This window comes from Pristis pectinata, chromosome 15 (genome assembly GCF_009764475.1).
Source record: "Pristis pectinata isolate sPriPec2 chromosome 15, sPriPec2.1.pri, whole genome shotgun sequence".
NCBI classification, from domain to species: Eukaryota; Metazoa; Chordata; class Chondrichthyes; order Rhinopristiformes; family Pristidae; genus Pristis; species Pristis pectinata.
The window spans coordinates 14,778,261-14,795,029 of NC_067419.1; the positions used below are offsets into that span (position 1 = coordinate 14,778,261).

Here is a 16,769-nt window from a genome sequence, read left to right on the forward strand (position 1 = left end):
CTCTCTATGATTATAAATCTATATGTCATTTGCAATTTCCATAATACGTGGATTTTCACACCGTTCTTTCAATAATCTGTTCACCACTAAATTCAATTTACTGTGGTTGAGAATCCAAGGTAAAGTATTCACTATTTAACACAAACAGCGGGATGGTAGCGTAGCGGTTAGCGTGACACTATTACAGCACCAGCGATGGGGTTGAATTCCCGTCGCTGTCCGTAAGGAGTTTGTACATTCTCCCCGTGTATGTGTGGGTTTCCTCCGGGTGCTCTGGTTTCCTCCCACATTCCAAAGACGTACGGGTAGGTTAACACGGGTGTAATTGGGCGGTGCGGACTCATTGGGCCAGAAGGGCCTGTTACCGTGCTGTAAATAAAATAAAGTTTTTACATATTCCTATTTAATCATTCCATTTAAAAAAAAATTTTTGTAGAGAATATATTTGTAAACTCAATGCAGATTAAAGATACAGATACACAATACAGAATGAGATGCTGTGCACTTTTACAGTTTTATGGATGATATCTGCACAAAATTTTGGAGACATCTGCACCATTTTCAGGAAGGTACGACTATTCCAGGCGCTTTTATGTTGATAGTGATATGGAGGGCTATGTGGAGGGAAGAGTTAGATAGATATTAGAGCAGGATAAAATATCAGCAAAACATCATGAGCCCAAGGGCCTGTACTGTGCTGTAATGTTCTATGTTTTCAAGGCAAGAACTGGTGTGCCAATGAAGTGGAACACTTCAGGCAAGCAAAGGCAGCTTCAAGTAATCCTCAGGCAGAGCCAGCAGGTGCTACCTGAAGTTCCAGTCACTTTGCGTCAGCTGTACCTTCAGAAGAGCTGTGCTGGACATGACATTACTCAGGTGGTGTTTCCAGCTCACGTCCTCTTCATCTGGATCTCTTGGCAGACTTCCTTCATCTCTGGGCCTGAACAAACAACCGCAGGAAGTTGGAGGAACCAGAATTCCAGGGAACTTGTAAAAGTGACCAGTGTGGACCTCTGTTTTTTGAGCATACTGTATTATGATGGCTGACTGTTACATAAAAAGTCTAACAGAGAAAAGCAAGGCAGTACAGCCTTAAGAGAACAGTGCCTTCACTTACTTATAATTAGTCTGTTTTAAAGACTGCAAAATAATTCAGTTGAGGTGGTTGGAAGAGGCAACCAAAAATGAGAAGAACCAAGATGAAAAGTAATCTCTCATTTGATTCACTTTAAGACCTAGGTGAATAAACCCCAGTTACTTTAGCCATTAAGCTCCTTTTCAATTTTTCAACTTTTTACATAAACTTTAAAACAAAAGAAGCAAAACAAAACATTTCAATTATGTATATAAGATTGAGAAGCACAGATAGGGTATAGTCAATCTCTTTCCCATGGTAGGCTTATCAAAAACAAAGCAACGCAGGTTTAAGGTGAGAGGTTGGAGGTTTAAAGGGTACTTGACGGGCAAGTTGATTTTTTTTCCCCTACACACAGGGTGGTTGATATCTGGAACTCACTGCCAGTGGAGGTGGTGGAGTCGGATACAATTATTACACTTAAGAGATATTTAGACAGATACTTAAATAGCAAGGCCTAGAAGGATACAGTCCTAATGCAGGCAACTGGGATGAGGGTAGGTGGGCAATAAGGTTGGTATGGATGTGGTGGGCTGAAGGACCCATTTCTGGGCTGTAAAACTCTGAGACAATGTGATTCTCTATGACACTAACAATATGGATTTCTGATATGGTAGCTGGCCCTTAGTCACCACTCAGGAACACAAACCTTTGAAGAAAAATTTGCAAGTATACCTGACCATGTAAAATTTCCCATCTTCAACACTATTCCTACAAAGAAACCATACAACTCAAAGCAAGATTACTTATTTAATGTCAGAATGTTAAACCAGCTGCAAATTAAGGCTGTTCCAGGGCTTTTTTCTCAAAAGTTACTGGAAGGAAACTTAAAAATAGGCTTGAAAACTCTACTTCCAATGATGTGAAAGGCATAGAAGGGCCCAATCTGCAATTTAACTTTCTCATGTCTGTATCTTCTTGATGTCTGGTGTCATCCACCACTTGCTGAGTGGTTTTCCTCAAACCTGGAAGATCTGCAACAATCCGTGTCATGAATCCAGATAGGATTAGCTCAAGCGAGTGACATTGTGACCAGCCACCTCATCCAAGGCGAGTACACTGAAAATGTCATTGAAAAAGCTGGGATGATACTTGCAGGCTCTGGCACAATCAGGGCTATAATTCACCTTGAGGATCTGAGGTTGCATGATTGGTTTCCCTGGAGAACAGATACAAACATTTGTCATGCAGGTTTAAAGAATCAACTTTCCAGTTACATTTTAAGAGATGTCACAAGAATTTTCAAGTTCTGGCAGAATCTATGAAACGTGCTAATTTCTCCCAATTTACTCTCTACCCCTTTGCCCTGTTCCTCCCAAAGACAAAGCCAGCACAGTCTTAGATACCTTACCTAAGTGGCAGACACGACCCTACTTTGTTCTACTTTTAATATCAGGATGTGTGGACAGTGCCTGACACGAACACAAAGGTCACACCAGCTCTCTACCATAGTCAGGCACGGGTTGGCTGGGGTTGGTCAGATGGGAGATAGGAAGTAGGGTGGTGTCAAGCAGTTGAGTGGGGTCTTAAATTCAGGCAAGTGGTGGAGGTGCGACTGAGAACAAATGCCTCTGATGAAAACTGTGGAAATGCAAACCTCAATCCAAATACTTGAGCACTAATGTTAACACTCCATTGCAGTACTGTGGGAACTGTTACCTACCGCATATACAGTGACAGAGGCTCCCATGATGGAAGTAAAACAGAAGTGCTTACAACTACAGGGGAATTCTTCTGCAATGTATTGGCTTTTATTCATCAAAGCACATTAACTGTGATAAGATTTTCTAAAGTATTGTGGGATGTCCTTAAATTGCGAGAGCTGCTAAACAAATGCAAGACCTTATTTATTAACTGCAGGTATTGATCATCCAGCAGTCCATACTGGTATTCAAGACTGATGACAATAAATAAGATATCTTTATTAGTCACATGTATATTGAAACACACAGTGAAATACATCTTTTGCAATAGTGTTCTGGGGACAGCCCGCAAGTGGCGTCAACATAGCATGCCCACAACTTCCTAACCCGTATGTCTTTGGAATGTGGGAGGAAACCAGAGCACCCGGAGGAAACCCATGCAGACATAGGGAGAACGTACAAACTCTTTACAGACAGTGACCGGAATTGAACCCGGGTCGCTGGCACCGTAAAGTGTTATGCTAACTGCTACACTGCTGTGCCTGCCTATTAAGCTGAAGGAAGCACAAGTCCTTTTCAATCAGCCCAGGCAACACAACAAGTTGGTGTTGTAACTGATGGAGTAGGTCTAGCTAAACAACCTGTGGGAAGCAAACCAGCATTCTGTTCAGGTGGACTGCATCGCAGAAGTACAGGCAGTCACATCAAGGGGTTCCTAAGTACAGCTTCTTGACAAACAACAGAAGTCTCTCTATTTTGGTTAAGTAAACCATATTCCAAGAGGGAAAAATTGTGTGTGTTTTGTATTACTGCTCATATCAAGATAGCTTGGGACTGTGGGACTGTGCTGCCTCAGAGCTCCAATAATCTGGCTTCAATCATGAAATTGAGGGCTCTGTGTGGAGCTTGCATGTGCTCTGGTTTCCTCCCACAACCCAAAGGTGTGTGGGTTGCTAGGTTGATTGAACACTGAATTATCCCCAAGGTGCAGGGGATGGTAGAATCCAGGGGGAGTTGATGGGAAATGTGGGAAGAATAAAAGTAGGATTAGTGTGTGGGTGCTAGATGGTTGTGGGGTGAAAGGCCTGTTTCCATGCTGTATGGTTCAGAGGTTTCTCTACCTGAAGGACCAAAGGATGCCTGTCCACATCCTGTTTTTGGCTGTAACAATGAAATCCTCGAAAAAGAACACTTACCGTCACCATCAGTATCCCACTTCAGCATGAGGTCAATAGCATATATCGCTCGGGAGGATGGATAATTGCAGATACCAAAGGGGGCAGGTTTAGCAGTAGCGACTTGAAATAGTTCAACAAATGATTTATATATTTCCTCCTGCAACCAAAAAGTGATAAATGAAACAAACACTACACTAAGAGGAAAAATGAAATAACTCATCTTTAGTTACTATAGCAATGAAATCTTATCAAATCTAGTGGATCTTCTATGACTTTGCTCAGATAATCAGAAACCCTTTCACTGTACAGCTCTGCAACATGCAACACAATGAGTGGAAATTTACTGAGATGGTCTGATATCACGTGCCTGCTTTGAAGATGACCTGTAACTGCACTCAAGTGCAAGCTGATGTGTGGCAAAGATTTTGAGCTCAGTGAACTGGGAAGGGGAGCATTGTATCTGCAATTAAAGGACTGGAAAATCAACAGAGGAAAGACTGAGGTGGGAATTGGGGGGGAGGGGGCAAATTGAAAAGCAATCCGCAATCAGATCGAGAATTAAAAATAAAGATTTGTTTTTGGGGGAGGGGGGGTTTGTGGTTGGGAAGGGAGTACAATTTTATAACTTGGCAAATTTAAAATCTCCATTCATCAGTTCATTGAGGAATGGGAGACCTCATAATTGTTCACTCTCAGTGACCATATTATTAATGGTCCAATTGTTAAAATGTTATATCCTTTATTATTTCACTTTAGAGTCATTGAAGCATACAGCACAGAGAAAGGCCCTTTCAACCCACCTTGTCCATACAGACCATTATGCCTATCTACATACATCCCATTTGCCATATTAGGCCTGCATCCCTCTACACCCTTCCTATCCAAGTGTCTGTCCAAATGTGACTCTGTAATTGTATCTGTCCCCAGTACTTCATCTGGCAGCTGGTTCCAGGAACGCTCTACTCTCTGCATGGAAAAACGTACTCCTCAAATCTCCTTTAAATTTTCCCCTCTCATCTTAACCCTGTGCCCTCTATCTAGTTCTAGACTCCTCCGTGCCAGGAAAATGATTCTGACAATCTATCCTATTTATGCCCCTCATGATCTTATAAACTTCTACAAGGTCACCCCTCAGCTTCCTATGTTCCAGCAAGAATAAACCCAGCCTATCCAATCTCTCCTTATAATTACATAATGCCTGGAATCCCTCCATTCCAGGCATTATTCTGGTGCATCTCCTCTGCACTCTCTATTGATTGCTACCACATTCTTCCCGTAGTGTGACAACCAGAACTCTACACAATACTCCAAATGCGGTTGAACCAGTGTTTTGTACAACTGCAATATGACATCCCAGCTCTCATACTCGATGCCTTGGCCTAAGAAGGCAAGCATAGCAAATGCCTTTATCCACTACCCTATCTACCTGTATCACCACTTTCAGGGAGATGTCAATTTGCACCTCAAGGCCTCTTTGTGTATCAATGCCCCCAAGGTCCCTGTCATTTACCTTTGTGGCCAATTAACATGCAGATGCAGCCATTTCATGAAATGCTCAGGCTAGATGGGACAGAGGTGGGTTTTAAAAGACCCAAGAGAAAATTGGGGATTATCTTTGCATTTAACATCCCATGGTAATTTGCAAGTCAATGTGTCTCCCTTCCTCACTGCAAGTTGCAGCCCATTTTGCTCATGAATAATGTGACATGTCATTAACATGTATTTTTTTAAGCAAATTCCAATCAAATGCATTATATATTCATCAAAAACTGAAGTCTACAGCAAAGGTGATATGACACTAAAGTGAGTTATTTACTTCAGTCTGCCTTGTAACAAAGTGCTTGATTCAGAGTTTGATTAAAATGCTTTTATGGCTTGTCCTCAGACTTACAGCCCTTTTTCCTCCTTGGGAAGGAGGCCAACAATCAAGGTGAATAGCAGCTTCCTGTTATTAAATTGCTCTCTGAAGGTTTCCCCATCCATGACTTGTTAACTGAATACGACAGAGTTAATCAGAAGCAAGAATAACACAGATTTGTGCACTCAGTTAGATACCTCCGGCAGCAGTGATCACAGGGAGCTGGATGTTACCCTGCCAAACTACAAATTAATCAGCCAAAGTGAGGCTATGTCCCTTCAAGGCCACATTAAGCAACTGTAATTAAGCAAATAAATTGCAATCAATTTTAATTAACCACCAATTTAATGAGGAGCGTTTGCTTCTCAAACTAATTGTGCCATCTAGATGAAATTAGTGCTAACTTTCAATGAAATATCTACCTTTTTCAATACAGTGTGTGGCAGATGTTTGATAGGTAAAAGTATCAAGAAATATGGACCAGAAGCACAGAAATGGAGTCCAGGTATAGACCTGAGGTGGCATCAAAGCCCAAAAGGCCAATGTGAACTCCTACCCTGCTCTCTATTCCTTAAGTTTGTGGAATGCTGCCTACAATCATGGATTGAAATAAATGTAGAGCAGATTGGGAGGGGGGGGGGGACAAAATCAAGATTAAACAAAAAAGAAGCAACTGGTAGTCATACAAGAAAACATGAAAGTAAGCTACAGAAGTATGATTAAAAATAAATGAGAAATCAAAGCTGATGTTTCAGTAGGAATGACTAATATTTGAACTAAGTTTCTGGAGGTTAAGAGGGGAGGGGGAGGGGGGGAGGGTGGGAGGGGGGGAGGGGGGAGTGGGGGAGGGGGGAGTGGGGGAGGGGGGAGGAGGGGAGGGGGAGGAGGGGAGGGGGAGGAGGGGAGGGGGAGGAGGGGAGGGGGGGAGGGGGGGAGGAGGGGTGGAGGGGAGGTGGGGGGGAGGGGGGGGGAGGGGGGGAGGAGGGGGGGAGGGGGGGAGGGGGGGAGGGGGGGGAGGAGGGGAGGAGGGGGGGAGGGGGGGAGGAGGGGGGAGGGGGGAGGAGGGGAGGAGGGGGGAGGGTGGGGGGAGGAGGGGGGGAGGGGGGGAGGAGGAGGGGGGAGGGTGGGAGGAGGAGGGGGGGAGGGTGGGAGGAGGAGGGGGGGAGGGTGGGAGGAGGAGGGGGGGAGGGTGGGAGGAGGAGGAGGGGGGGAGGGTGGGAGGAGGGGAGGGTGGGAGGAGGGGGGGAGGGGAGGAGGGGGGGAGGGGAGGAGGGGGGGAGGGGGGAGGAGGGGAGGAGGGGGGGAGGGGAAGGAATTCCATCTTCACAGATGGCAATGATGGGAGAGACCTCAGAATGCACAAAAGATCAGAGATGGAGAAACGGAGTTCTCAGAGGTTTGTAAACTCGAGAACAGAAAGTTATCATGAAGCAACTTAAAAGAAATGAGGAAAGAGGTATTGCAAACTATGGGAAGGAAGATGATGGCAAGTGTCTCCTGGTGTAGAGTAGAATGCAAGTTTTGGTTAAGTTGAATTTCTTGGAAGATAAACAGTCAATCAGAAGAAAACTGCTATCGTCAAATCTGCTTTAAACATGAAGAAAATCACAAGCCAGAAACACCGAAGAAAACTGCTGGGGAGAACAAACAGAAAGGTAGAAAAAGAATAAAGAGGAAGCCATTTGGTCCTTCGCATTTCAATTGGCTCTTTGAAGGAGCTGAACAATTTAGTGCCTTTGCTCACCTTTCTCCCCATTATCCTAAACAAAATTTGCTATCTTCCAATGTGTCCAATCAACTAACTTTTGGAAGTTCTATGGAGCTGAACAGCAAAGAGTGGTGGGGGAAAATGAGGAAAAAAAAGAGGGAGAAGGACTCTGAAAAAGAGATTTAGGGTGAAAGACATCAGGGAGAGTAAAAGAGAGACAAATTGAAGGGGGACTGGAAAATTCAAGAATGGTGTTAGAGAAGGGAGCGAGAGAAGGTTTGGGAATTAGGAACAGTGTGACTGGGTAAGAAACAGAGGAAGAGGAGTGCGTGAGAGGGAAAACAAAAAGCTGAGAAAGAGGACAAGGAACAAGGAAGAAAAGGAAATTAGAGAGAGAGAGAGAGAGGGAGAGAGAGAGATACTATGGGGCAAGAGTAGAAAGAGGTAAAGGGAGGGGGGTAAGCCGGGGAGGGGGGGAGAGAGAGGGCAAGCACAAGCTATTAAAAGGAATAGAAAGCAAAATGTCAATTTAGTGATCTCACATTAATTGTATTTTTGCCAATGTGGCCTCAACTTGAAAAAGGCAGAGAGCATTGATCTGGTGTGTCATACCTCCGGAGAACTTTGTCCTTAACCAATACTGCCAGCACCTTGTCTTTTTTTTCCTTTAATCATCCCTACTGCATTGCATCCCCTGTTATAGCCCCGTAACCCCATGGCAAAATGCTCCTCTAACTTGTCAGCTTTACTTGCAACATCTTACATTAACATCTTGCACGCTGACTTTGCTGCTTTGCAACATTAAATTCCTCCTCCTGCACTTTTCTTTGTGCCTTTGCTGTTTGTCACTCCCAGTTTTCCAACTCAACTCATCCTTCCCCTCTGCTGCTGCATCCAGATGCCCAATTTTCTGGCAAACTGCTCTGAAGCCTCAGCTGCAACCCATCCAGCTTCTATAGATCTCTCTTGGCTCAAACATCCTTTTGGTCTCAGAATCCAAGCTCTCCATCCAGATACAAATTGTTTCTTATCCTATCCAGATGTAACATTCCTTCTGTTGGTAATCAGCAGTTTAAATGGCTTCTACTACAACCAAAACACAATGAATTCATTTCAGAAACTGGGCACTGTGAAAAGACTCATGAAAAGCCTAATTGCTGAAACTTACTTCAATACTTGTCCATGTATACTTGGGGTATTGCTTCTCAAACATTGGAATGAACTCATTGTAGTGAACCTGTGAATAATTAACCAGCACATAGATACAACGAAGAGAAACACATAGATACCATTAAGAAAATCCCGCATTTATATATTCACTTTCACCGAATGAGGGCAATCCCACTAATTTAAAACAGCTCAAATTCTTTGGCATGATGGTAATCTTTGATTGATTTCATGTATTTTCACTGTCTAACATGTCATTTTTGGATGCAGTGTGTCGCAAGCACAGGAAATTTTAACCAACAGGTGATAACTTGCTTGTCCTTTACAAAGCTTTACAATTCCAGTGTTGACAGAGTCATTATCTGATATAAACCCCGAAAATAACAGAAGTACCACACATCACTAACAAAGAATTTAACAAGCTCAGTATAAAGCCCAATCCCAAGCCAAATGGTGTGGGTATATATTGACAAGAGAGTGCAGATGCTGCAATCTAGAACAACAAACAGAATGCTGGGAGAATATTCAAGATTTACTTTATTGTCATTTCTCTGAGTACTTACATACACAAAAAAAAACAAAATACTGTTTCTCACCAGCTCGTATCAGTGCAACAAAAAGAAGTGATAATTATCTAAAATAGTCTATAAAAACATCTCTAAAACAAAATTAAAAACCTATCAACACCACATATTCATATCTGTTAAAGTGCGTTTATGTATTAATAAGTGCTTATTCAGTTCGAGATGAAGTTCAACGTATCAGGTAACTATCAAACTGTTTCTGTATTGATGTGGGTACGTGTGTGGAGGGAGAGCTTGTCGGTGGAGGTGGAAGGGGACACAGTCCATTTATGATCCTGACTGCTTGTGGAAAAAACTGTTCAGCATCCTACTAGATCTAGAGCAGATGCTCCTATACCTCTTCCCCAACAGCAGGAGGGAAAACAGGTCGTGAGAAGGGTGATGAAAGTCCTTAATGATGGGAACTCAGCAGGTCAAACAGCATCTGTGGAGGCAAAAGGAGTAAGCTGACATTTCGGGTTGAGATTCTGCATCAGGACCAACAGGGAGCAGGAAAGCAGGACAGAGCGCAGGTGTTCCGCAAAATGATCACCTATTCTACACTTGGCTTCACCAATGCAGAGGAGGCCACATCATGAGCATCAAATGCAGTAGACTAGGTTGAAAGAGATGCGAGTGAACCTTTGCCTCACCTGTAAGGGCTGTCTAGGTCCCTGGATGGTAGTGAGGTGCAAAGAGAAGGGACAGGAGTGACACCTGCCACAGCTGCAGGGGACAGGTGGAGAGAGATGAGCAGACCAGAGAGTCCTGAAGAGCGCAGTCCCTGCAGAAAGCAGTGACGGGGGGGGGGGGGGGGGGGGGAATGATTGGCTGAAAGGCAAGGACCAAGAGAACCCTATTACTGTTCTGCCCGAGGAAAGTGGGTGGGGTCAGAGCAGACAAATGAAGAAAATATCAGCGAGGGCTCCAGCAACTATGGAAGTGGGGAAGCCACATCTCTAGAAGGAAGAGGACATTTCAGAAGCTCTAGAGCAGAAGGTCTCATCTTGAGAACAGATGCAGTGGAGACAGAGAAATTGAGAAAAAGGGATGGCATCCTTGGAGGAGGCAGGGTAGGTGGAAGTATAGTCCAGGTAGCTGTGGGAGTTGATGGATTTATAGAGATGTCAGGGTATATATTGCTGTTCCATCACTGCTGGCAGTTCAAAATCTCTCCATATCAGCACTGTGGGGCTACATTCACCACAAGGACAGCAGCAGTTAAGACACCTGATTTTCAAGGGTGATTTAACTTCGGGCAATAAATGCTAGCCTTGCCAGTGATATCCACATACCACCAATGAATGCAACCATGGGAAACACTTCAGGGAGCTATGGGTGGGAGGGGTTCTGTGAGCTGGCAGCTGTTAGCAATGGAAAGCCCATTGCTTCAACAGAAAAAGTCATCCACAAAGAGAAGACTCCAAGATTTATTATGATCAAGACTGAACAGAAATTGGAAGCATAGTTAATGAAACTCTCGCGAGAGAGAGCACCCAGTACCACAAATTACCAGTGTAACAAAAAAAATGGAGATATTGAAAGGGCTAAACTGGGAAGAGAACAAGAGCGCTCAACAACAGAAAACACAGGTATATCTGGGGACCTTTTAATCTGAATGGTGAATAGAATTCAAGGAAAGTTCGGGCAGAGGAGGAACGTGGAGTTGGCAAGGAAGAATATTGACAATTGAAGTGCTGTTCAGGGAAGAGGCAGAAGGAAAAAGCCCCGTAAACACCCAAAGCTGCCCTCATGATTCCAGCAAATCTCCGAAACTCAAAAATGGAGCTTTCGCTTGAAAACCTCCAACTTAATATGGAGCTCAGCTGTTGAATTGGATAAATGGGAACCAGTCAGAAAGTAAGTTTGAACCACAGGCTGTTAACTCATCAGGCATTAGGCTTCTAATTCCAACAATAAGCTGTATGTTTAAACATGGCATTCCTTGGTGGTTATAAAACACAGTAGCGTAGTGGTTAGTGCGACGCTATTACAGCGCAAGTGATCGGGGTTCAATTCCCGCCACTGTCTATAAGGAGTTTGTACGTTCTCCCCATGACTGCGTGGGTTTCCTCCGGGTGCCCTGGTTTCCTCCCACATTCCAAAGACATAGGGGTTATTAAGTTAAAATGGGTGTAATTGGGTGGTGCGGGCTCATTGGGTCGGAAGGGCCTGTTATAAATAAAATTTGAAATAAAGTTTTTAAAAGACCGAGGCCCAGACAAAAAAACCAATGGGGAATTACAAACATGTCATATCCCTTTATAATTCTGTGAGGTACCTTGATGGAAAGGCAGGTTGGGCCATAAAATGGAGACCCCCAGTCTGGTGTGCTTGAAATAGGCTACTAAGTCATTCGCTGGGAACCTGCATGCTTATTAGATGTGATTTAGAAAGGAGGAGTGCTATTCTTCTGTGACATACTCTGCTCAAATTAGACTGCTTTTCCTTTACCTCCTTTGGTAGCTGTTAGAAGTAGCAGTCTCTCATGGTGGTTTAAGCAGGAGTAGTCAGTGGCAGTGGGGCGAGTCAAGATTGCACACTCCCAGCTGATTTATTCAATAATCTTCCACTGGAAACAGTAATGAATTTCAAATTAAAATAAATTGGTAAATTGGTTTATTATTGTCACAAGTACTGTGGTACAGTCAAAAACTTTGTTTTGCTTGCTGTCCATACAGATCATTTCATCCCATTAGTACGTTGAGGTAGTACAAGGGAAAAGCAATAACAGAATGCAGAATAAAGTGTTACAAACAAACCCAGATTTTCTTTCGACATTGATCTTGTAGCAACATTTGAAGAAAATTAAAAATCACGGAATGTTTATGGAAAGCAGATAGGATCACATTTTAACTGAAAAGATGACAAAGATCACACTGTTCAGCTGAAGATTTGAGAAGTTTCCCTTGGATTTTTACCCTTTAACCAGTAGTTGTATTTTGTTGAAGAACCCATACAGTAACATTCAAACAATAATGTTAGTTCTAATCCCATTGTAAAATGAACAGGAGAGAGTAAGGCAGAGATGTTTAGTCTTCCTGAACCAAATTAAACTAACACTATCTGCAGACTTTCAACAGGGCAATCCTGCCATCTGCTCCCGTGAGACCCAAGGCTAAGCACATTAGTAGAATTCCTTGATAAGATAATAAACAAAGGGGGATTGACGGTTCTAGTCTCAGTCAGGATAGCTAACGACCGAGGACAATGTGTCTCCACTAAGTCTCAAGATCTATCTTTGGAATGCTAATAAACAGATAATGGCCCAGCCATGAAAAACAGATGGTGCAAGGGTCACAAGTTTGACCCGGCTGGCAAGGCAGGCTGATTGGGCAATGCAAATCGAGTGCATGTTTGTGATTGGATTAAACATTACTCCATAGACTTTGCAGTATAATGAATGTATAAAAAGGGAGTCCTCTACTGCAAAGCCTGTAGAATAATAAGGGAGACTCACTGAGCTGTCAGAAGACCACATGCGGTGTGAGGTGCTCTCAGGGCTGCTGTACGTGGCGCAGGTGTGGCCTGTTCTTCGCTCCTCTGGCTCGAAAATCACCCGTGCCGTCTTCCGGTTCATCTGGGGATCCAAGATTGAGCGGGTCCGACGGGTCACCATGCACAAGTGCCTGGACGATGGGGGTAAAGGTCTCCCCAGTGTTGCCCTCATCCTAATGACCACCTTCATCTGTGGCTGCATCAGGCTGTGTGTGGAACCCAAGTACGTGGGCACCAAGTGTCACTACGTACCGAGGTTCTACCTGTCCCTGCCGTTGCGAAGGATAGTCAGTCAGCTGGACGCTGCCGTGCTACCTGTACTTCGTGGAAGAGTTCTTCCAGACCAACACCTTTGACCACAAGTCCATCAGACAGTGGTCAGCACGGAACATCCTGCAGGCACTGCAGGAGAAAGACTCAATGGATACTGTGGGGTGGTTCCCTGAGCAGACTGTCCAGACCATCTGGCAGAATGCCTCATCGCCAGAACTCACCAACAAGCACCAAGACCTCTCTTGGCTGGCAGTGAGAGGGGCCCTCCCAGTCAGATCCTTCCTGTATGGTCAGAACCTCACTCCCAGCATGCGCTGCCCCAGGGAGGACTGCGCTGGGGACGAGACGGTCGCCCACCTCTTTGCGGGCTGTAGGTTTGCGAGGAGGGTGTGGCAAAAGATGCAAGGGTCCTTATCACGGTTCATCCCCAGCAGCTGTGTAACAGAGGATTCTCTGATCTACGGGGCTGTTCCCGGGGACACACACAGAGACGGACATCATCTGCTGCTGGAAGGTCATCAACTCGGTGAAAGATGCCCTTTGGTTGGCCCGAAACTTGTTGGTCTTCCAGCACTGCGAGATGTCCGTACGGGAATGCTGCCGACTGGCACATTCCAGGTTGTAGGAGTACGTGCTGAGGGACACACTGAAGCTGGGTACAGCCAACGCAAAGGCTTGGTGGGGAAGTTTAGGGTTCTTCTGCCACTGGAGAGGGAGGGGCAGGGTCAGGCGAGGAAGTCCCTAAATATTGTAAATACGGGACTGGGTAGCCCCCAGGGAGCCACACGTGGCATCTGTGCTGTTTTTTTCATATAAGGTAACACTAATGAATGATCTGTACAAGAATGTACATATATAATTGTATATAGTTTGTCTTTTATTATGAATAAAGTTTATTTTAGGATTAAAAAAAGACCACATGCAACCACTGACTGAATGAGGTGGAGAACTTAACAAGGACTCAGTCCACAGCTCTCTGAAAGTGGCAACACAAATAGACAGGGTGGTAAAGAAGGCATATGGCATGTTTGCCTTTATCGGTCAGGGCGTCCAGGGTATAATGTTGGCAAGTCAAGTTGCAGCTGTACAAAACTTTGGTCAGGCCACATTTAGAGTACTGTCTGCAGTTCTGGTCACATTACAGGAAGGATGCGGAGGCTTTGGAAAGGGTACCGAAGAGGTTCACTGGGATGTTGCCTGGATTAAAAAGTAGTAGCTACAAAGGAGAGGGTGGATAAACTTGGAATTGTTTTTTTCTGAAGCGTTGAAGGCTGAGAGGTGACCTGAGAGAAGTATATAAAATTATGAGAGGCAAAGATGGATTGATAGTCTTTTTCCCCAGGGTGGAAATGTCAAACACTGGAGGGCATAGATTGAAGGTGAGAAGGGGAAAGTTTAAAGGAGATGCGCAAGGCAACTTTTTCTTATTACACACAAAGTGGTAGGTGCCTGCAATGCACTGCCGGGGAGGTGGACAAGCATGATGTGTAAGAGGCATTTCGACAGGAACATGAACAGGCCAGGAATGGAAGGATACAGACCACACGCAAGCAGATGGGATTAGTTTAAATCGGCATTGTGGTCAGCATAGACATGATGGGCCGAAAGGCCTGTCCCTGTGTTGTACTGTTCTACGTTCACTCTATTAACTCTAGCTAACACACTGAAATGTGTCAACAGTATTCATACCGTCATCAATACAAATCAACATGGAATAGTTTTGGATTTGGGGGTGATAGGGTTAACGGACACAGCCCCAGCATCTTAGGAGCATCATGAAGCTCCTCACTTGGAGAGAATGAAGTTGAAAAGATGGACAAGTTTATGTATAACTTGTGGGTCAGTGTAAGAAAACAGGTTTGTGAAGAAGGGAGACGGAGAGGGAGAAGGTTTGCTTCTGCTGCCAACTCCCTCCACCATCACCCCACCCCCAAGTCAGAAACGAACAATTTCTCTGCAAGGGAAAAAAGTGGGTGACAGAAATAACAAAAGAAGTTCACTCATTTGCAGCCAGTCACCACAGATGCTATCACTAAAGAGCCACAATGCTAGCAGTGGTAACGAAATTCCAACAAGACATTTCTTTTTAATCAAGCCACAGGTTAAACGTGGATGTTTGCCTAACACAGAAAATTTTGACACAAATTATTCAATGTTATTAAAAACTTTGAAGATTATTACAAACATCCATGATCAAGTACAACTGACAGGTTTTCATGGAGACATTGCACGTACTTAGAGTTAGCATAAGGATGGATTTCCTTAAGTCAGGTCTTCTTGGGAGCCACTGTACCAATTCAGACCAAAAATCTTTTTTTAAATATATATACTTTTTTTTGTGTATATATATATATATATATATATATATATATATATATATATATATATATATAAAGTAAATAATACAAGGATGCAATTGAAGCTGGATTACTGCATTTCCGTAGAATGAGTTCTTTAACAATAGCAGATTTAATTTTACTTTGGCTTGTTGGATTTCCGTAAGTCAGGTCTTCCGGAACCAGAGGAGCCCCTGTACAAGAGACCCATTGGTCATGGTTTCTGCTTGCAATTATTACTTAGCAACCCAGCAAACACTGCAGAAGGCCTGGGGAAGATGTAAGTTAGGACATGGATACAGCTGTGATTCATCAAGAGTCTGCACATGCTGAAGGCTAAGAGGCAAATGTATGGCTGCTTTGACCAAGGTGAATACTGCATCCTGTGTCTGTGGGGCTGTACCTTAATGAGCAGACATCAAAAGGGGAGAAAGATTGCAAAAAACAGAAAACCACACAATTAACAACACTAAAAATCAAAAATAACTTTTCTTACCTGTTTAAGTTGAGTTTCATCAACATAGTTCATAACTGTAAAATGTTTCTGGTAATCATCAAGATGATCCACGGGGAAAGGCCTGGAAAATTAATAAAACATTTTGATATCTCAAAATGAATTTCTCAGTGAAGGAATTGTAAACTGTTTTGGATCATGATACTGCAATACCTATCGATGACCTCCACAAAATGAACTTTCTCAGTTTGTTCACATTAAACATTGAAACACCTTTTGCATATGTACATTTAAATCCCGTAATTTCCACTCCCCTCCCCATATACACACATTCTCAGGCCAATCAATGTGTGATTTTGTTTTGTCCTAATTGTGTTCTTTCTAGTAAAAATTGTGTTCATGTTAAGTTAATGTTTTTCTTGTGAAGACTGCTCACATGATGCTACATGCCTGTGATGCTGCCGGAAGTAAGGTTTTCCTTGCACCTGTGCAAACATGTGCTTGTGCAGATAATAAACTTAACTTTCAATTCTCACTTTCCAATGAGTCTCAGAGCTGTCTCAAAGGCATTTAGCAATTTTTCCATTATAAGCTCCATCACCAAATGTTCACTCCTGCCAACCAACATTCCCTTTTCCAGCTATCAGTTTGACAGGGTTGATTGCTTTTTATGAGAAAGGTCACAGCTTCGGTGCCATTGGTGGATCATGTGATCCCAGCTTCCACTTTAGCTCTATACTAAAAGGGTACCACAGGATTCGTGCCTTCAAGCAAAGACAGTACACAAGAACGCAGAAAGGGCAACTGCTTTGCGAAGCACCTGCATTCAATCTACAGTGGCGATCCTGAACTTTGTTTCCTGTCACTTTAGTCCATTTGTTGTTAAGTGCTCTGGGAGATCCCAAGGCACTACATAAATGCAAGTTTTCACCATCCCTGGTCACCACCAGAATTTG

General features: G+C 43.7%; 1 protein-coding gene across 1 annotated transcript in view; it reads right to left on the reverse strand.

Annotated features, from left to right (window-relative positions):
* Positions 1-469: 469 nt before the first annotated feature.
* The window catches only part of ttll12 (tubulin tyrosine ligase-like family, member 12), a 39,134-nt gene continuing 22,834 nt past the window's right edge, over positions 470-16,769 (reverse strand). Inside the window, exons 11-14 of the mRNA XM_052030291.1 lie at positions 15,856-15,937; positions 8,691-8,759; positions 3,975-4,113; positions 470-2,294 (exon numbers count right to left, since the gene is read on the reverse strand). Of these exons, the coding sequence (XP_051886251.1) occupies positions 2,143-2,294; positions 3,975-4,113; positions 8,691-8,759; positions 15,856-15,937 (442 nt within the window). The 3' untranslated portion in view covers positions 470-2,142. The remainder of the gene's footprint in view (positions 2,295-3,974; positions 4,114-8,690; positions 8,760-15,855; positions 15,938-16,769) is intronic.